Source organism: Crotalus tigris, unplaced genomic scaffold (assembly GCF_016545835.1).
Source record: "Crotalus tigris isolate CLP2741 ecotype Arizona unplaced genomic scaffold, ASM1654583v1 scf7180000017731.4096049, whole genome shotgun sequence".
NCBI classification, from domain to species: Eukaryota; Metazoa; Chordata; class Lepidosauria; order Squamata; family Viperidae; genus Crotalus; species Crotalus tigris.
Window position 1 is genome coordinate 1,964,972 of NW_024096599.1, and position 22,234 is coordinate 1,987,205.

The following is a 22,234-nucleotide window of genomic DNA, read 5'->3' on the forward strand; positions in this document are numbered from 1 at the left end:
CAGTAGTAGAAGCTGACCCCGCGCCAGCTGTCAACATTCTATCAATCCAAGCCTTGCCCGAGCTCCCTCTTAGTGCCAGGGATGTTACCGCTGAAACAGGTACAGATCACACACTTTCACGTGTCCGCTCCTGGGTCCTGTCCGGGTGGCCTGAGCACTGCCCTAGTCCTGAGTTTCAGAGTTTCTGGTCCAAAAGGAACGAATTGTCCCTTTCTCAGGGTTGTTTGCTTTGGGGAAACAGAGTTGTCATTCCCACCTCAATGAGGACTAGGGTCTTAGAATCCCTCCACGAGGGTCATCCTGGCATTGTTCGTATGAAGGCTCTTGCACGCAGCCACTTGTGGTGGCCTGCTTTAGATAAAGATATTGAGGCTAAGGTACACGCATGCCACATGTGCCAACGATCTCGCCCAGAGATGCCCCAAGCTCCTGTGCATAAATGGGAGGAAACACAGTCCCCATGGTCTAGGGTGCACATTGACTACGCTGGGCCCTTTCAGGGCCAGTTCTTCTTGGTCCTTGTTGACAGCCATTCAAAATGGCTTGAGGTTGTGCCTGTCTCGTCCACCACCACTGCAAAGACTATTCAGGTACTGAGGGGGATTTTTGCTGCACACGGGCTGCCAGATGTCATTGTGTCTGACAACGGCCCTCAATTCACCTCCTCCGAATTCCAAGCTTTCTTACAGGCAAACCTGATTCGTCATGCCACATCTGCGCCTTTTCACCCATCCACCAACGGTATGGCTGAACGCATGGTGCGCATCGCAAAGGACGCCTTGAAGAGACTCACCTACGGGGACTGGCATCACAGGTTGGCTGACTTTCTCCTTTCTTATCGCACCACACCGTCCACTTCTACAGGGAGAAGTCCAGCTGAACTTCGTTGGGGGCGCCAACTTACTACGAGACTTGACCGGTTGCATCCGGACAGACTGCCTTCATCTACCTCACATCCTAGGGCACCTAGACAACTACTTGTGGGTGCCCCGGTTTGGGCTCGCAATTACGGGCCTGGTCATACATGGGTCCCCGCTTCTGTGTCCAGGATCACAGGTCCTCTCTCCTACGAGGTTGCCCTGGACAACGGTCGTGTCCTGCGTCGGCACATCGACCAACTCCGCTCTAGGCGGGACTTTTCTGCTGAAACTCCTGGGTCTTTTCCAGGGGGGGAGGGGGACCCTTTGGAGCAAAGGGAAGGGCAAGAGCTACTGCCCATCGCCACTGAGGGAGCCACAAACGGCTCGTCCCAAGGTTCTGCAATTGCTCCGAAAAGGAAGTCTTGGAGCTTACCCACACAACAGGCACTCACGCCTACTCCAGCCAGGGAGTTACCCCGGGGGCATACTCACTTTCCACACACAGCACACAGCACTCCAGCAACGGAGGATACCCGGGGGCATCCCAACAAATCATTCCCCGCAAGAGAGCTGGCACACAATGCCCAAGGTTGGCCTGACCTTACCCCAAATCCTACAGGGGGTCAAACATACACAGAGCTAGTCGAGGAACCAAGTCCCGACTACAACACCCCTAGCACAAATCAGGGGACACCTGAGTTTTGGGAGAGTACAGAAACCCACACGAGCCCAAACACAGAATGGGGTTCAGGGAATAGACAGCCTCCTGACAGGTCTTGGACTGACCTAGGGGGTTCTACAGAGACGCCCAGCAGTGGCTATCACTTCAAGGGGCCTGAGGGTCTACAGCTAGGTAGGACAACCAGGTCACAAAGCAACAGAAGCCCTGGCCTGACGAGCCCGGTGGGCAAGCAAGCAGGCCAGGCATCGGGGCACAGTCCTTGGAAGACACCAGGGCACAGTAGAGAGAACAGGCTCATGCCTCCCTCCAGTCAGGGGACTTATGCCAGTAACCCAGAGCTAAGAAGGTCACAGAGAGCAAAGAAATCTCCTAAGTACCTAGAAGATTACATAACATTGTTGGCAAGACAAAAGCCAGTAAACAGTGGGAACACTGGGGAGCAAATTGTCGTGTAAAATAAATGTTGTATGTTGATAGTAGTTTTAGCCCGGGGGAAAGGGGTGTTATGTCCCGAGCCTTGCAAACGGCTCGGGCGTTTGCAGGCAGTCCCGGGCAGGTGCAAAGCTGCCCGGGACCAGACAGGCTGTCGCCAGCGCCGTGCGCATGCGCGGGTGCTGGCGCGGGAAAAGTAACCCATTTACCCGGGAGTTGCCTATATAAGAGGCTGTGAGGCGTTTGGGCTGAGCTGAAGCCATCTTCCTGTAAGCTGAACGCTGAATAAAAGAACCTGAGAACTCCAGCTGCTTCTCGTGTCTGTTTTCCCGCCAAGGACGCAACACAAGGGATGCAGGCAGCACACGAAACCACACCTCCTCTGGTCCACAGATAAACCTCTCTTCAAAATGCCCAAAAGGTTGGGGGCCACTGTTCTAGGCTAATGATCTGTAACCTATCTTAAGGATAATACTGGATCATTGACTCCATAAAGCAAAGGAGACCCATGGTTTTTCCCAAATAGCTAAGCTGCAATTATCAGCATCTCCTCAGCCATGCTGACTGGGACTGTATTCTACTATATACAGGTAGTCCTCAACTTACAACCACAGTTGGGATGAGAATTTGTGTTGCTAAGCAAGGCAGTTGTTAAGTGATGTGTGCCTGATTTTACAACCTTTTTGTTGTCAAGTAATCACTGCAGTTAAGTGAACTATGTGGCTGTTAAGCAAATCTGGCTTTCTCCATTGTCGGAAGCTGTCTGGAAAGATTGTGATCATGTGACCCTGGGATGCTGCAAATACATGCCGTTTGTCAAGTTCCCAAATTTTGATCCCATGACATTTTTTCAGTGCCATGGTAGTCAAATTGCTGGCCCATGGGCCGGATGCGTCACCTGGAAGCTGTGCCAACCGCATTGCCGGCAATGGCAAAACCGGCCCGATACGTTGCGCAACGTCACATGACATCGCAAGTTTGACATGCCTGCACTAAATGAATGTTTTTAAGTCAAGGACTACCCATATTTGGAAAACTCAGGCTGACCATTCCAATCCTTGTAAATAGTGAGTAGAAATTAATAAAAAGAAACAGAATTAAGGTAAAAGGGTTGTGTTTTTGATGGCCATGGGCAGCTGAGTGTAGGATTTTCTTGTAATTAATTAGTTTTCATTCAGGAAAATGAAGAGATAGAAATGGCTGAAGACCCTTCTCTTTCTATCCTCTTGAACAGCACTGCCACCAATGGCCAGGAGAGTTTCTTGATTTTGCTGTATTCTGGCCAAGCCTATCATGTTGCCAGTAACCTAGTAGATTACGTCTGAATAAAAGCCCAGGCCACCTTGTTCTTTTTGGAGTGAAATGTTACTTAAGCGCTGGTTGCAAGAATGAATTGGCCTTCAGGGTAGCTTAAATCAGAATTTTTTCAAATTTGGCAACTTTTAAGATGTGTGGATTTCAACTCCCAGAATTCTCAACCCAGCTGGGGAATTCTGGGAATTGAAGTCTATACATTTTAAAGTTGCCAAGGTTGAAAAATACTGGTCTAAATGCACCTTCAATCAGGAATAAGGTCCAATAAGGAAACACAACACAGCTTTAATCAATAGATAAGCACATTGAAGATGTGGGCCTGTATCCTGAACGTGTTTTCGCCATCCTCAAATCAGCCTCAATTCCCAAATGTAGTTCAAGCACACAAGTAATCCCAATTCAAAATTCTCTCGTCCCTCCTGCTTGGATTTAGGACAGTGTTTCTCAACCTTGACAATTTTAAGGCATGTGGACTTCAACTCCCAGAATTCCACAGCCAGCAATGCTGGCTGTGGAATTCTGGGAGTTGAAGTCCACATGCCTTAAAATTGTCAAGGTTGAGAAACACTGATTTAGGAGAAAGACTACATTTCTCGAAATGCACCATAGGGCCTACTCCACATAAACCATAGCAGGGAGAATGAGCACGCAGGCGCAACGCTTCCGCCTGCCTTCATTGATCCTCCAGAGAAGATCGGTCGCTCAGTCATTATGATGGCCCCTCCCTGTACGTCACGCGCTTGCGCGCTTAATTCCGGCCTCTACCCTAGGTAGCCAAAGGGCTGGAAGAAACAAGAAATACGGAGAAAAGGGTGACCGCGCATGCGCCTCTTTCTGTTTCCTATACCCGACCTTGCAAGCAGACGACGTCGGGTTGGAGTGCAGAGCGAGGTTTGAATGATGCCGGGTAGAAGGTGAAGTTAGCACAGCCGTTGTGCGAGCGGCATGATACCTCTCCCCATTCCTCAGGTCAGTGTTAAGATCATGCATGGCCTTCCCATATTCCGGGTTCTTTTCCACCGAAGTTCCATTCCCGACGAGGGAGGCCGCCCCTCGGTGACCACGATGGGGATGGGCAGTAGCTGACGCGTGCTCTGGCATGCGCATGCGTGCTCAGCTCCATACAGCGCCCTGAGTTGTGGTTGGAACTTGCGCTGTCATTTCCCGCGCACCCCGTTTGCTCAGATGTTTGTTGTGGGGTACCTCCGGAGATGCGACGCAATTGCCCTGGGGTTTTTATGTGCCATATTCAAATGCTTTCAGGTTGCATTTCTACTTGGGAATCAAATTTTGAATGAATGCTCTGCAGTCCGCCTGCCATTTATCATTGCTCACTCGGATTTCTCTGCCCATTGCTCAAGGGCACCAGACTTCGACGATGAATTTGTGGACGACTCTGTGGCTCTAGTCAGAAGGGCCAGGTTGCCTCCAGATACACGGGGACTGTAACTTTCGGAATCCTTTGCTAGATGTAAATGTGAAAAACAGTAGGCAAGAAAAGTCTGGTGCCTGGTAATTAATTCATAGTCATCAGGTGGTTCATATGTACTCCTGAGCAACAGTAAAGCTTGTTGGATTGTAATCTAAAACAACTAGTTGCTTAATCTGTTTACTGCTTCTGGTTAATTTTGTGAAAAAAACAGGCATGCAACAGAATATGTTTGACGAGGGATTGTTGAGAGAATCCCAGTAGCAATTTCAGTTGTTAGATATATTTAAAAGTACATGTTTTGTAATTTTATGTGTCACTGTTCAGATCTTCTGTCTGCCACATTCAAGATAAATTATGTGTTCTAAACAAAAGGAATATTCTTAAACTGATTCATGAGTATGCATTTTGCAGTCATTGTGACAGCAGCTCCTGTCATTAAAAATTGCGGAAATGTGCAATGCAAGCTGTATTTGAATGTGTGAACATCAAGATTCCACATATGTGTGTATTTGTTTGTGGCCTACAAACACTAGTTCCAAATGCAGTTTGTGCTACTTTTTTTTTTTTAATCTGTCATGGAATGTGAGATTGAAATAAATAATGTAATTGATTCTGCCAAAGCTATTGTTTGTGTTTGTTATGAGGGAGAGGTCCTCTGGCTAGTGTGAAAGAAATTAATAGGGAAAAAATTAACAGGTAAAGCAGTGCTGGTAATATGTGTTACTTAGACTGAAATGTCATGTTATGGTGGAAAATGCTTCGTTCACTTTCCTTTCTTTTTATTCCTTTGTCTGTCCTACCTACATTTTGCTTAAACCTTTTACTATTTCCAAACCTTTCCTTCATTAATGATATATAAGTATGTATATCATCTGTTATCTTTGGTTCCTTTGATATACTCTGATATATTGGGCCATTTGTATTTATAGACCTACAGTCTCACACCATTTTTGTGTATTGAAGAGAAGCTTTTATTAACATAAGTTACATTTCTCAAAGTCTTCCCATTGTATAGTTAGCAGCAGATACAGAATAGGTGTGACTAAATGATAGAGTATATTTATCTGTCTTGTCTCACATGACATTTATTTTAGCATACAAAATACCTTTACTGTGTTCTGTGTCCTTTATTATGATCCATTGTTAATAATCAATTGATACATCTTGTGCTTTCCCTAGATAGGTAGCTATGGCTTAGATATTGTTTTTGTTTGTTTCTAATAATTTAGGCTGATTCATCAAGTGATGTCTATTGTAAAAAAGATGAACTTGGTTTCAGTTATTTGTTTTCTAACTACCGTGTTTCTCCAAAAGTAAGACCCAATCTTATATTATTTTTGCCTTCAAAAGAGGCATTAGGTCTTACTTTTGGGTGACGTCTTATATTTTTCATGACACTTACCTCCTGGTGGTGGCACAAACAGCCCCATCCAACAGGAGCCCCCATGGCTGCTGGCCCACTTCTGCAGCCATTCCGCTTCCCGTTCTGTGTTCTCTCCAGTGGCAGCGACAGAGGGCTAGTAGAGGGAGGCAGCAGGGGAGGCTTGTACCGCCTGGTCACTATACAAACCACAGGAGAGTTGACAGAGAAGAAGGAGGCAGCAGATGCCGCCGGGCAGTGATCTGTGGGCGGAGCACAAAGAAAGCCCCTCCAGTGGCACACAGTGGTAGCGGAGCCTTTTGCTCTCACTCCCCCCTGGCTCCGAAATGGCAGAGGGGACCAGGCCTACCCCGCCCATCCTCCGTACAGTACCATGGCAGTCCGGCTTGGGAGGGGAGTGAAAGGGAGCAAAGAATGGCTCAGTTGGGGGGGAAGGAAGCGGATGAGGGGTGTGTGGGGAAGCTCCATCCCCTCCCCCACCTGCCTCGCCTCATAGCAGCAGTGCAATGTGCCGCACAGCCTCCTGCCCCATTGCAGCAGTCAGGTGGGACTGAGTGGGTGGGATCCTAATTAGGACTTATTTTTGGAGTAGGGCTTACCGTATATGCCGGCGTATTAGGCGACCCGGCGTATAAGACGACCCCCGTCTTTATCGCCGGGTCTCCTTCCTAGAACGTCATCTTATATGCCGGAAACTACTGGTATTTCTGGCGTATAAGACTCGGCGTATAAGACGACCCCAGTCTTTGGCGCTGAGTTTAGCGCTTCCGGAAGTCGTCTTATATGCTGGCATATACGGTATATTAGGTCTGCCCCCAGAAATCAGGGTAGGTCTGTTTTGAGGGGTGGGGTTTATTTTTGGGGAAACACGGTATATCCAGGTTAGATTACTGCAAAACTTTCTTGAAAATTGTCAACAACAAATTGGAAAAAAAAGTAGCTTGCCATATGTTCATTTGACCATATTGTCAGTCCTAAACACATTTGTCTGTTTAGCTTAGTTTAAAACTTTAAGTAGTCTAGAACAAGGGTATTTTAATAATAGTAATCTCTTCCCTAATCCTATCTGAAGCTTGTTATTTGTCCAAGAAGCCCACTTTCTGTTCTGATATAATTAAAATCTCCTCCCAGTTCTCTCTCTTCAGAGATGGGATAGAAAAACTTATCTGGTCCAAGGTTTTTGATACATAAATATTTTCTTTTAAAAATTTATCTGCATTTGATGTTGTAATTGTAAATATTACCATTTTATGTCTATGGTATTTTGATTATTGTTTGTGCTCTTTGAATTTCATAAATAAAGTTTAAATCCATTTAGAATAATTATAGAATAATAAGATACAAATTGAATTACTATAGTTGGGAAGTGCCCTGTTGTAGCAGTATTGTTTATAGTTTTTAATCTAATAATTGTATTGTTGCCTGTATTATCATGGTGTTCAGGTTTTCATTAAATTATGTAATCTTGTGATGTTTTTATGGGTTTTCTAGATTGCTTATGCTAATTTTCAGCAGTATAATACATGTAAAACTCCACAGTACTAGAGTTCCACAATACTGGAACTCATATCACTATTACTACTACTTTAGCTATATTATTATTTTAATTTAGAATTAGACTATTCCTTATAGCAGTTAATACCATGAAGAATTTTATAAGGAAAGGGATTTTTAATATACATGTATTTATATTGTTCTGCTTGATCCTGTTGTCAGATTTACTCGCCCCCACTGCATAATTGCTCAGGTTCCAGAGAGTGAGTATATTATAAGTAGCAGCAGCTTTTGTAAAGTTTAACCTGGTCAATACATTACCAAGGTTTCCCTATTGCTATAGTCTCATAGTTGGATTTCTTTCTTAAAGTTCTAGTGATATCAGAATTTCAGTCAAGAAAGAACATTCCTATACTAATATTGTTTAAATCAACTTTCTTCATTGCGTAGTATGCATTGTGCAAACATTTTAACTTATTACACCCTTTTGAGGAGAAATTAATCCATGTTCAGTTTTACATGTATTTTTGGCCACCATTAAAACTCTATTTTCAGGCTAAAGCAGATGTGAAAGTCTTGTGCTTAAATTCTCATTCTACATTTGTGTTGCATGTTGTGGTTAGAGCGATAGCTGCTTTTGGAAGAGAGACATTGGAGCATGCTTTTAAAAATAAAACGAGAAGAAAAAAATTTGTCAAACATTTTTGTTTGTTTTGAATGCATTTGCTGAGTATTGGCCAAAATTAGCCTGATTATTTCCTTTTTTCTTAAAACTGCTACATGGAACTTCACCTTAGCCAGATGGACAGAAAAAGTGCAGGAATAGAAACTTGGCAGTCATAATAAACATCTTGACTACCAAATAAAATAATACACACTTCCCTTTCCAGATACTGGCACAGTCCACTTTTAGATTTTATTGTGGTCAGTATCTATGTACTACACTTTATATAGGATTGAGGCCCTAGAAATATTGAACTGTGGCTGGATGGACCCTTTGGTATCCTCTGTCATAGATAGATGCATTGTGTGGAATTGTTCATCTACCTACATGTCTTAAGAATAGCACTTCAGAGACGTTTTTCTATTGGTTTATTTATTACTTTTTAAAACCTATCCAAATTAGTAGCCGTCATTACAATGCATGAAATGAATTCCATATATTAATTATGTGTAGAATAGAGATGACATACATATTATCAAAAACAAGCATCTGAGAATCAAGGAAAGATTGCAGCTGCATAACTGGGAAAATTGAAATGAGTAATTATGTTTTTATGCAGTTCAGTCCCAGAAAGTCCCAATAGAAAATGCAATATTTATTTTTCTTCTGAAGTAACATTGAAATAGACTTCTAATGATAAAACTAAATTGTCTGATGATTTATTGGCAAAGTGCATGAAAAGTGTTTGTGACCTTCTGAAGGCTGATTTAGAGTTGCCTGCAACTGCCTATAGGAGTTCCTGTATACCTATGCTGTGAAGGGGTTGATGGGTAAGTGTAGGTTGAAGATGGCTACAGACAGGCCAACACACACACCTCCCATAGCCCAACTGCGCATTATGTGGAAATGCACATCCCTGCTGATTGGTCCTGTTCTGTGCTTTGCCATTTGAGTGCCCCCTAGCCAGAATGTTACCTTTGCAGAAATATAAGTGGAGCACTTGTGCAACGGTCCCCGAATTGCAGACACATATGTTCTCTGAATGCAGTGCTGGAGAAGTCTGCTTCACCCTTCAGTGTTAATGCAATTGTTTAATAACAAATTGAGAATATGAAACCGGTCAGAGGAAATGTTTATGTGGCGTGTGTGTGTGTGGGCATGTATATATATGTATCCACAATGAAAGCTTTTAACAACATTAGGGGGGAAGGAGTATGCATTACTCCCAAATGTCTTAACAGTAAAATATGACTTTGCAATGATATATGTCCTTTGCAACCCTTTGCTAAAAATGTCATAATTTCCATCAATTTACTAAGAAAAATGATAACATTGGCCTAATGTTATTATGCAAATAATATAAATTGTTGCCAGTGTCATAACATTAAGGATGATTAACAAATTTAACTCCCTTGTCTGGACTACTTCAGATGCAAGTATTTCTGGAGGATATCTATTGGAAATTTAGTCTGTTACCTGTCTGTTATGCCCGAAATCCATTAAATGAGAATCCGTTACATCAATGTAAAGGATTTTTATTTAGCAGACTTGGACAAAATATGCTCAATTTGGGAGTGTATTTTTTTTTTAACATTCAGGGGATTTTTAGACTATAAAAGATTTGGTATAAGTCTTTTAAATAAATATACCATAGTAAGTTTTGAGTGTTTTATCAGGAAAAAAAGCCCTGTTAAAAAGCAACGCTGCAAAAATAAACTCTGTGTAGTAGTGGTATTTGGGTCATGAGATTGAAGGTGACTTCTGCATGTGATCTTCATTGACCTCTGACATTTATTCAGCTGGAGTTGATCTTAGCATTTTTTACCAGCCTGAGACTCTTGTCCATATGGTACAATATTGGAGGAACATACTATTATCCAGATATTAAAGAGAAAATACAAAAGGTATGGAAAACCTCTGCTTTAGTCTTAGATTCTTGGGTTGTCCAGCTGAGGTCTAGTAGTGATAAAGACAAAAGGTGGCAGTGTATCTGTCTTAGAAGTAACAGAGGGACTAGCAACCTGTTCAGCCTGACCAGATTGAAAATGCAGACAACTTTCAGACTGCATATAATACAGGAGAATTTTGATTTGCACTCCTTTTTTCTTTATTTCATTTTAAAATAGCCACACAGATCTTTAGAATAGCGTTGCCAAAGGAGGGAAAGATTAATACATTTACTTCACACACACTTGTTAGAATTTCTCTAACAAGCTGTCACTAGCCCTGACGGTAAGGAGAGTACAGAGATACCTCTTGCATCATGTGCGGTTTGGTATCTGCTTTGCCTGTGAAACTTGCATCATTAGAAATCCTTTCACTAATAGTAATTGAAGTGTGATTGTGATTCATGTGGGAACAATAAATTGCCTGATTATCTTTATCCCATGATACTGGTTTTTGGAATGAAAACTTGTTCTACCAGCACATAGTGTACACTTGAGACATTTTATTCTTTCTGTTGAAAAACGTACTTTATTTTCAGACTGGCTTGCGTGGATGTAAATTAATTGTAATCAAAACAATAATTTCCTATCTAAGTCATGGTTTGCTTTAAAATAAGCACTATATTCTGCAGTTGAAGTAAACAAGTGGAAAATTAAAGGTCTATATTATAATTGTGTATTATATTGCTTTATGAATCTCTACCCCACCTTAAAATTAACATGAAGGGAAAGGATGCATTGGAGCCTAGAATAGTCTTGGAACGCCCTTGAAAAGATAGTGGAAAAAAATCTTGAATATCTACTGGGATTATTTTTGGGTTTAAAACTTTAGCAGACATTTTGAAAGATGTTTCTAAATAGACAGATGTTGTGTCTTCTGCCAGTTGCAGTAGGCATACTGAATTTCCAATTTTTATTTCATATGTACAAATCCCACCTTCAAAAAGGGGAAAACTAGGAAGATAAAAGTGGTCAAGATTTTGGCTGCCCCGAGGTACACCATTGCTAATTTGCTGTGATATCATTGTGTGGGAGTTATTTATCTAATATAAGCATTTGTACTCCGCTTTGCAGATTTGCTAAAGGCAACTCCCAATGATATACATTTAAAATATATTTTAAAATACCAGTGGAGCATTGACACATATATTAGAGCTAGTTTGGTCTAGTGCAATGGTTCTCAACCTGTGGGTCGGGACCCCATTTGGGGTCAAACGACCATTTCACGAGGGTCACCAAACAAGACTGTCCGCCATTTTTCCCCCCTTTTCTTTGGCCATGCCCCTGGCACCTGGTGATGTATAAGTGGTTGGGGGTCACCACAACATGGGGAACTGTATTATGGGGTCACGGCATTAGAAAGGTTGAGAACCACTGGTCTAGTGGCTAAGGCAGGGGTAGGCAACCTTGGCTCTTTTATGACTCATGGATTTCAACTGGCTGGCTCAGGAATTCTGGGAGTTGAAGTCCACGAGTCATAAAAGGTTGCCTACCCCTGGGCTAAGGCACCCACTAGAAACCAGGAGACTGTGAGTTCTAGTCCCATGTTAGGCATGAAAGCCAGCTGGGTGACCTTGTGCCAGTCACACACTCTCAGCCCAATTCACCTCACAAGTTTGTTACTATGGGAAAATAAAAGGAAGAAGGAATATTAGGTATGTTTGCTGCCTTGACTTATTTATAAAAATAATGAAGGATAAAAGTAAATGACATGTACATTGAGAATATGTTTTCTCAAAGAGATGTTACGGACCTGCTTTTAGAAGCAGTTGCTCCATAGTATATTTGGTGAATACTGCAATGCATTTATGATTTTTTTAGAGATCTGGCACCAATTCTGTTTGGGAATGTTGAATTTCATTTATTTATTGTATTTATTTAATTTTCTGTATACAAATATTCATCCGTTCAGATTCCAGCTAAGGAATGAAAAAATGCTTTGGAAGCAGCTCTGCTCCTTATCATACCAAAGAATCTCAGAAGAGAGGGAAGAGACATGGTGTTACATTGTTATTCTTCGTATTAGCATTTGTTCCTGGGATTTCACCAGTAGCTTAAATCCGAGTAGCAATAAGGTAGGCAGGTCTTCATGTTTTCTCTTGCAGCTGCCCATTCCTTCTGAAAAACTGCCACAGATGGCTGGGAAACATTTCTAGTGGAGCAAGGCAATATAAGGAAGGAAGAACTACCAAGAAAATCTCCTTGCTTGCTTTTTCCTTCATTTGCTGGATCTCGGTTCTGGCATTTAGGAGACCCAACATGGATCTGGCTTATTGTTTTGACAGTGAAAACAATTTGGAGCATTAGATGATGGCAGTTTGAAGGGCCGAGGGAAGATTGATTATATTTGGGAATTTGTACCTATTAATTGCCTACCTATACTGTATATAAGAGGACTTGTAGAATTACTCCATTCCTAATGCAATTTATTCTTATTAACTTAAATAATAGCTCTGTGTTAAGAGGTCTTTAGTTTCAAGGCTACTTAGTGAAATTAATACAAGGGGATTGCCTGGAAAAGAATAAAATGCTTGGGAAGTGGTGGAAGGGTATATTTAGATTATGGTAAGTACAGTACAAATGAGCTTAATACATTATTCCTGCCAGTTTCATCAAGAATGCCATTATACTTTTCTGATTAAAGCTGTTGATTAGGTTTAGTATATTGCGTAAGCTGAGAATTTCCATAGATTAATTAATCCTGAGAATCTGCCAGGAGGTAATTAAAGTTATGAGGTGATGGCTATATGTTGGTTTTCCTGATATGTCTTCCTGATATATTTAATAAAAAATAATGCGGAAAAAAGTAGTGGAATTCCTGCTCATTTTTGACAAAGGGATGGGCATCTTATAGTCCACGTGGTAAGTGTGTCTTGTGAAGTCCAATTTTGCAGCCTGCTAACAAATCCCCAACTCGTTCTGTTCCCAGCAGGAAATATTTCTGATTATGGTCATCCCATAGCAAAGCAAGGTCACTTCATGGCTTTCCATCGTTATCATGTGCAGGTTGCACTTGTGGTTCAAAGAAAGAAAATTTATCACAGCATTTATACCAGTCAGGATGTTATATGAATCTGATGTTTACAAATTGAAATTCTGTTGCTTCAAGTGATAATTAAATTACGGTTGTCTACATTTGCAGCTTGATGCAAGTACTACGTACCATGAGCCTGTTGTCCCATGCAGCACTGAAAACATCTTTTTGTCCCTGAGAATCTTTGGAGGATTTCAGATTGTGTTCTTGTTGCAGGAGTAATGGACAGGTAACAGGATACTGTTCTGCTGTGGTGTCAGAGAGTAAGAATGACAGAGTGCTTCCTGCCCCCCACAAGCAGTCCCAGCGAACACCGCAGGGTAGAGCATAGTGGAAGTCTGGCCAGGACTCCAAGCTCTGAAGAAATCAGCCCAACGAAATTCCCTGGTTTATATCGCACGAGTGAGCCTTCACCACCTCATGACAGCCTCCACGAACCTCCTGATATTGTGTCTGATGATGAGAAAGAACATGGGAAGAAGAAAGGGAAATTTAAGAAAAAGGAGAAAAGAAGTAGGTCACTTTAAGAAAAATTGTCTTTTTTTTAATGACCCAGTTTCTTTGTCAGATGTTCTTTATTCTTTATTTATTACTTCACTTTCAGTGTTGATGATATCCATGTTTTAAAATAACCAGTTGTTCTTTAAGCATGAAGAAATTGATATATATATTGAGGAACTTTTTTAACCAGGGCAAGCCCTGGCTTTTCAGTTCTCAGACTCTAAACAGCTGTAAAATGGAAACGCTTTCATAGTTTTTAAATGAAAAATATTTCCATGTGGGAATAGTAATATGATATCCTCTCAAAGTAATATCTTTTTGTGCTAATGGCTAGTTATGTATGTATGTATGTATGTATATATGTATGTGTGTGTGTGTGTGTGTGTGTGTGTGTGTGTGTGTGTGTGTGTATATATGTAGGTCTTTGGTTGCTCGGGTTTTCTCCCGCGTAAAATTATATATATATCAATATCAGTGGTTCTCAACCTGTGGGTCGGGACTCCATTTGGGGTGGAACGACCATTTCACGGGGGTTGCCAAACAACGCAGTCCGCCATTTTCTTTTCCCCTTTTCCTTAGCTACTCCCCTTTATGAAAGCCAATAGAATAGACTCTCTTGAATAGAGTCTAATTCTATTGGCTTTCAAAAGCCAATAGGAATTGTCCAGGCTGTCTCTGCCCTGCTGAGCCCGCCAAAAGTCCCATTCTGCAAACGGTGCTGCACCAGTTGAGTGGTCCTCGACTTACGACCGGTTGAGTAGTCCTCGACTTACGACCGGTTGGGGGGGGGTCGCGGCATTAAAAAGGTTGAGAACCACTGATATATATCAAAGAACCAAATGTTCTGATCATTTTAAATGGCTATAGTGCAATATTATTTTTATTAATCAGCACTCCATTGTTAGCATTTTCTGAAGTATGAAAACAACTTTGAATAGCCTGGAACTTTTCATTGCATTCAGCCTTTTCCTTGTATTTTCCTTATATCAGTGCTTTTCAAACTTGTGTAAATTACTGAACATTAGGTAAAAGTGGTGTTTCTTTAGGTAATCAGAGACCTATTACCTAATGATAACAGGGACATCTAAATTGATTTAAAGTGTTTTACCTACATTGGGTAAAAAGGCTTTCTGATAAGTGGTTTGGGGTAACAAAGGAAAAAAGTTTGGGAAGCACTGCAATTGTGTTGCAATTAATTATAGGTGTATGTGTTTGTTTAAAACTGATTTTCCCATTGCTACCTACAGGCTAGGCGGGACTAGTTATAGAGGAGGTATCGGTTATTAGACACCTATGCATATATTTCAAAGATTGTAAAGAACTTGGTAATTCACATAAGAGCTAAGTTTGTCTTATGGCTGTGGAACTGTAATCACATGTACAGTTTCTATAATCCACTTGAGCAGGAGTAGTTTATAAAGAGACAGGATGCTTGGGATGGCTTTGCCAACTGAATTGAAAAGTAAGTTTTCTTTTTTTTTTAAAGAATGGGCCTAAGCACATTAATATATCTATATTCTAGAACACCTGGTTTAATATTTGAAAAAGAAAGAAAAATAAAGTGGTTGAGTGAGTTAGGTTGGAATTATATTCTGCGCAATTTTCAACAACTTTTTTTTAAATGTGCTTGTAAAGTACTGATTTAGGATCATGATAATTATAGTAATGTAGGAGATTTTTTAAAAAACTACTTTCCGCATTCCTTGATTTTTGAAATCAACTAAGAGCTGAAAATAACCTTGGCATTATCTTTTTAAGATTTTAAATTGAGGACATTATGTGTGTCATTTATACCGGCCATTATTCTGTACATCAGTTCTGTATTCACTTTGATACAAGATTTTATTCTGTGATGAAGTTACAGTTCTTAGCCTAATAACATTAGACTCAAGTGGGATGTTTTCAGAATTATTAAAAAATTGCATTGTTATTTATAATAAGTTCAGAGTGCACATAGCGACAAAACTCCAAGTGTACTAGTCAGTAAATAATCAAGAGATGAACTGATCTGATTTTTCTCAGAAAGGAAAATGTGCAAAACTCCTAATATTTGACTTGTTTAGTTCTGCAGAACAGTGTGTGTTTTGAATAATAGCACATTAGCACTACCTTTTTTTCTTACACATAAGCTTAAACATCTGGTTTTATTTCTGTTCTTCCTTCCCCCCCCCCCTCCCAACAGCGGAAGGCTATGCAGCTTTTCAGGAAGATAGCTCAGGGGATGAAGCTGAAAGTCCTTCTAAGCTAAAACGCTCTAAAGGGATTCATGTTTTTAAGAAGCCCAGTTTCTCCAAAAAGAAGGAAAAAGACTTTAAGATAAAAGAAAAACCCAAAGACGAAAAGCATAAAGAGGACAAGCACAAGGAAGAGAAGCACAAAGAGAAGAAATCAAAAGACTTGACGGCAGCAGATGTTGTCAAACAATGGAAAGAGAAGAAGAAGAAGAAGAAAACACTTCAGGAGGTAGAAATGCCACCGGTGTATGTTCCTAGGCACAGGCCTGTGTTTGGGGTCCCTTTGAGTGATGCAGCAGAAAGAACCATGCTATATGATGGCATCCGTCTACCAGCAGTGTTCCGGGAATGTATAGATTATGTAGAAAAACATGGCATGAAATGCGAAGGCATCTACAGAGTGTCAGGTACAGTGGCTCACCTGCAGGTAGATTTCATGCGCCTGATGAGGTTTTGCTGATTCATGATTTTTTAAATTCCATCGTATTTCTGGCTTCAGAATGCTTCCCTAAATGAAAAAGGGTTTATGCTTACCTGAAATTTATTATTAGTTCTGACTTAATTGTGATTGGAAGAATCACAAACATGTTTATTATCTATTTTAAAACATTTCAGTGGCTTATTTAATAGATGTGTTTTGAAAGTTAGTTTGGTTAACCCACTGTTCCACAGATGAGGGTAAAGAATTCATCGCCAGGGTGACCTTTGATTTCGAAACAGCATTGCTTGCCACCTGCCATCTTTGATAGGTGCAGTTAGACTTTGAAATTGGCACTGAGCACTTTGCAACTGCATTGGTCATTTTGCTGTGCATGTCAGTGGGATGGTGTTGGTTTAATTAATTTAAAGTTAGTATAGCAATGTATCAGTATCTATAATTCATGGAGAGGGACTGTACCTCAATTATAGTGTGTGTGTTTTCCATGCAGAAAGTTCTGTGCAAGACAGTATAAAGGCCAATAATGTAAATATATATAGGAAGTTTCATATATTTTTAAATAAGTTTTGTATCCCGTGTCTGATAGGATTTGTCCTTGAGGCTGTTTGCTTGGGACCCCAAGTGTGTGAAGGAGCCCATTTCCTGGCTCTGCTCATAGTTGTTATGCTTTTGCATGTTTGCTGTGTAATTTTTACTTTTTATAGATGTATTTGCTTATTTTTAAGACTATTAGCTGCCCAAAGTCATTTATTGAGGTGTGCAGCCATATAAATTGACTAAATAAATAAATATTTTGATTTATACAGGGTAAGAAGGTACATTGCTAATAAGTACCGATTTGTCAAAAACTTAAGCAGGCAGAGAACAGTTCATTAATTTGTGTCTTCTCCCTATGCTTCAGCTTTGATGGAGGAATTCCTTCTCATTAGTAGGTGCCCTCAAACACAGAGAAAGTGCCAAGCAGCAGTTATTTTTTTTAGCTAAGATTTGAAGAAAACATCCTGGTAGTAATGCCAAGACAATTAGCATTCATAGTACTTGTGTAACTTTGACATACTTACAATTAGCAGTGATGTGAGTGAGTTCTTTAATTGTATAGCTGTGCTTCAAATTGCCAATGCCACTTGTGAGAGACATGATGCCAGCAATAGTCATGTAATGCAGAAGCAGAGAATAAAGACAAAACTGCACTGAAAATAAATACTTTGCAAGCACAGTATATTATATGCACAGCTTTGACACTAGAATACCATAAATATGAATGTCACTATCACTGGGACAGTGTGTATCCAGTGCTTAGAAAAAAGATAGGACTGGTTGGGAGAATGATTGGTCTTTTGCTTTTGGGATAGCAGTTTATATGCTGCCTGAACATAGCAGAAAGCTTGCTTCTCTCAGTAATAATTAAGTGTTGCTCTTTATCTAGGCTTGAAGAAAAATTCATATAAGAATCGTGAAGTACATAAAATTCAAATGACATAAGGAAGCCAATTTGTTTGATTATAATAACCTTTTAGTTAAGCCCATAAAAGTTAGTAGACTGTTAAGAGTCTAGAACAGGGGTCTTCAAACTTGGCCCTTTTATGACTTGTGGACTTCAACTCCCAGAATTCCTTAGCTAGCATGTCTGACTGAGGAATTCTGGGAGTTGGTCCATAAGTCATAAAAGGGCCAAGTTTGAAGATCCCTGGTCTAGAAACTTTGAAAAGGATTAGAGCAGGGATCTTAAAGTTGCAAGGTTGAGGACCCCTGGATTAGAGTGATCTGTTCCCTCTCTGCTAGCCTCCCATATTATTATGGGGGTCATAGAGGAAGAGACTCTTTTCTTGGACAATTGATATGTGCAAAGATTATTTTTAGGCCAAGTTTCTAATTTAAAGGGATGGAGAGAATTCTGAAATTCCAACAAATTACAGTATCATCCTGTCTCTCTCTATTTTCCTCCTGCCTTTTTTTTTAATCAATGAGAGATGGCAGATCTTTCTTCCATTGCACTTTTTTTATTTGCCCTCACTTGCAGCCCTTATGTAGCATTGTTATATGTGATTTGGGCCCAGGAATGTGTTACTCTCCAGAAGGAAGATAGGATGGAAAACCAAAATCGAGTATTGTACAGGAGGACTAGAAGAGCTTTAAATAGTAGCTGAAGATAGAATCCTGTAAGCAAAATGGTATTACTGAATAAGCGTGTTTCTCTGAATTTTGGTAGGATTTAGGTTGGTTTTATAATTATTTGCCATTCAAAGGGCATCACCAATATTGTGCTATCTTTTATGGATAGAATAGCTCAGTGGTGGCGAACCTATGGCACAGGTGCCAGAGGCGGCACTCAGAGCCCTCTCTGTGGGCACGCGCGCTGTCTCCCCAGTCCTAAGCTGTCAGCTGGGTTTTATAAAACCTTTTCACTTTAGGCCTCCGCCGTGTGCAAAAAAAAAAAAAAAAAAGTTCAGTCAAATCAATTTCAACTTCTCTCGGAAAAAAAAGGTCTCGCAAAGTTGGAATTGATTGAACTTTTTAGTCCCACCCAGTCTGCCATTACCACCGCAGCCATGCCCACCCAATGGGCCACACCCAGCCAATGGGCCACACCCACCTGGCACGACGATGCATAAGTGGGTTTTGGATTGCAGTTTGGGCACTCAGTCTCTAAAAGGTTCGCCATCACTGGAATAGCTGGTGAAATAACTAGGTTCAAATTCCCATCTAACCATTTTTCTTAGGAAGAGATTCCCATTCAGTCATTCTCTCTCACCTTAACCTTAACAATCTTATTGATCAGAGGTCTCCAACCTTTTGGGCACTAGGGACCGGTTACGTGGAGAGAGGTTTTTTTGCAGACTGGAGGTGACGTGGTTTTGTGTGCTGCCTGCATCCCATATGGGGCTTTGCTTGTTTGTGCGGCCTGGTTACTGGCATGCCGTGGCCCAGTACTGGTCCCCGGACCGGGGGTTGGGGACCCCTGTCATAGATTGTAACTGTGAGAACATCAGACAGGATAGACCAGGGGTAGGCAACCTCGGCTCTTTTATGACTCGTGGACTTCAACTCCCAGAATTCCTGAGCCAGCCATGCTGAGGGGAAAGGGAGAGGTTTCCAAGCTGAGCCGTGCTGGCTCAGAAATTCTGGGAGTTGAAGTCCACGAGTCATAAAAGAGTCGAGGTTGCCTACCCCTGGGGTAGACCATGTGAATTCTTGGGAGTTCTCAGATGAAAAGTGTAAAAAGTGTAACAAATGTAACAAGTGATACTATTCATTGAGATGACAGAAAAATATTGAATATAACTCTTTTTTATTCTCGAAGGATTTAAAAATCATTCTAAATGTTTTTAAGGAATTAAATCAAAGGTGGATGAGTTAAAAGCAGCATATGACCGAGAAGAATCCCCTAATCTAGAGGACTATGAGCCCAACACAGTAGCTAGCTTGTTGAAACAATACCTGCGTGAACTTCCTGAAAACCTGCTTACCAAAGAGCTGATGCCTCGCTTTGAAGATGCTTGTGGGAAGAGCCTGGAGTCCGAGAAACGGCAGGAATGCCAGCGCCTCCTGAAAGAGCTACCAGAATGTAACTTTCTCTTGATTTCCTGGCTGATTGTGCATATGGACCATGTCATTGCAAAGGAGCTAGAAACAAAAATGAATATCCAAAACATTTCTATAGTGCTCAGTCCAACTGTCCAGGTATGTGTGTAGGCCAGCTGTTATTTAAAACTGTTTTCAAACACATTTCTGAAAGTCACATTTGCATCGCATGTGGTTAGTTATGCATATTTCCCCTGTAGAAAAAATGCGTGCTACTATCCAAAACAGAAATATACTTACAGAGCACATGCTCCATATGGAACTTACCAAGTGAGCTAAGCCAGAGGTACTCTTGCAGGGACTTCAGAGGACAGCTGCTTAACAAAGCTGAATTTAGTTCTGTGCTTCTACTTCTCCAGTTCTTAGGATTTAATGTGGCCTTTATTTTACAAGTATAGCATAATTTTTAATATTTTAAGACAACTTTGATATCAGGGTTACTGTGACTGGGATCTTGCAGCAGGTTTGACTGGAAGTATTAGTTAGGTAACTACTTTCTCTTAATTATTTTTTTAAGGGGGGAAACACGAGGTCATACAGGAATTTTATTGTTAAGACACTTGACAAGACATTGCTAAATAATGAACTCATAATTAAAATGGACTTTCAGTTAGCACTTTATTCCAAATTTGTGCTGCGGATTGAGGACATAGAAGTCTCTGCTTTTCATATGCCACCAGAAATCCCAGTCACTTTGGAGTGTGCTCAGATGTCTTTAGCACCAAATTCATGTTGGATGCAGTATTCAAAAGCACAAGATCAAAATTTAAACATATTTAATTACATGTCTTTTTTATGAGCTGGATGCATTATGTGTGTTAGGTGATTAGTACTAACAAAATGCCCTATAGAAGGCATTAGTGTATGGCAAATTTTATATGGTTTAGGGAAACAAACTTCTGCTTTAATTGAATTCAGATATTGTAGTCCTTCCATCTTGAATTAGTGCTTCATTTAAGATAGCTAAGGTTAAATTGTACAACAAATGGAAGTTTAGTTTGGTGGCAGGCAGTCACACATCCTACCTGCACTTAAATTAGCATGAAGGAATTCATTAATATAGAAGGTGGTACATATTTCTCTATCTAGGAATTTGAAGAGATGACTTATGGATTTGCCAATTAAATAGGGTTTTATTCGGGAAGAAGGGAACCATGTAATATAATCTTAAAGAATGAAGAGAACTAATAGGTTTGTTTGTAACTGTTGGAAGATACTTCTTTATGTTTTTCTCTTTCTCTCTTGTTTTCCTACGCTTTTTCTTTTTTATATTTTTTCTGTTGATATTTTATCTATATTCAAGTCTCTAATAAAATTATGTATAAAAATAGAATCTGAAGATGGTGGTAATCCCAAGGGCCCCCGAGAGTATATTTTTTATTATTTGTAAGATCACTTATTTAGATACAAAGGTATCCACAAGTTTTAATAAGCTACCTGTAATCTGGATGCAGTAAAGAAAAACAAGAAAGTTGGACAGTTTAAAATCATGTTTTGTATAACAATTGGTAACCGTTATGGTCACAATGTTCAAATTTATCCTTAAAATTAAACATGTCAGAGATTCAGATAAGAGTAATTTAAAACTTTTGAATTAAAGAAGAACTCTGAATGAACCAACAAAAGGAGCATCCACAATATAAGGCAGGTCTGTGTGCTGATGTTTTACTGTAATATTGCAGCTAAACAGTTCCTGTTCTTTCTTATATTAAATGTATTATGTTATTAAAACATTTATATAGCTACCCGTCTTATAACCATCTTTGGGTGGTTCATAATCACAAGTTAAAACAACATACAAAAACATATTAAAGTTATAAAACTAAACATATTAAAATAGTCACAAGCTCTTGGTCCTTGTACCCGAGTAGGCAGTTGCAGGAATAAAAACCTACTTGTAGTTTTACTACTTATTACTAATGTTACGAGATCAGTCAATAAAAGGTCTACAGGATCTTCTAAATAAAATAGCTGTTTTATGCAATTAGTATCAATAGTTTAAAATTTAATGCAAAAAAATCAACAACAAATAATTTGAAAGTGATGTTTCACTGATTTTGTTTAAATATGTTCCATTATGCCCAAGAATTTAACTTGTAATTAGATCAGGGTGGACTCTAGGTATTGTGTTTCTTTAATATGACTCATTATTGGTGAGGTCTGGTATATATAAGGATTAGTTAAATTGTTCATACCTTTACTCGGCACTTACATCCTACTCCACCTTTGTTTTTAATAG

General features: G+C 40.2%; 1 protein-coding gene across 3 annotated transcripts in view; it reads left to right on the top strand.

Moving 5' to 3' along the window:
* Nucleotides 1-4,107: 4,107 nt before the first annotated feature.
* The window catches only part of RALBP1 (ralA binding protein 1), a 29,107-nt gene continuing 10,980 nt past the window's right edge, over nucleotides 4,108-22,234 (top strand). The window contains exons 1-5 of one of the 3 annotated variants that reach the window (XM_039339211.1): nucleotides 4,131-4,257; nucleotides 12,118-12,280; nucleotides 13,456-13,752; nucleotides 15,923-16,381; nucleotides 19,745-20,094. In XM_039339211.1, the coding sequence (XP_039195145.1) occupies nucleotides 13,509-13,752; nucleotides 15,923-16,381; nucleotides 19,745-20,094 (1,053 nt within the window). In that variant the 5' untranslated portion in view covers nucleotides 4,131-4,257; nucleotides 12,118-12,280; nucleotides 13,456-13,508. Of the gene's footprint in view, nucleotides 4,258-12,117; nucleotides 12,281-13,347; nucleotides 13,753-15,922; nucleotides 16,382-19,744; nucleotides 20,095-22,234 lie in introns of all 3 variants that reach the window. The other 2 variants (XM_039339210.1, XM_039339209.1) reach the window with 2 other exon arrangements.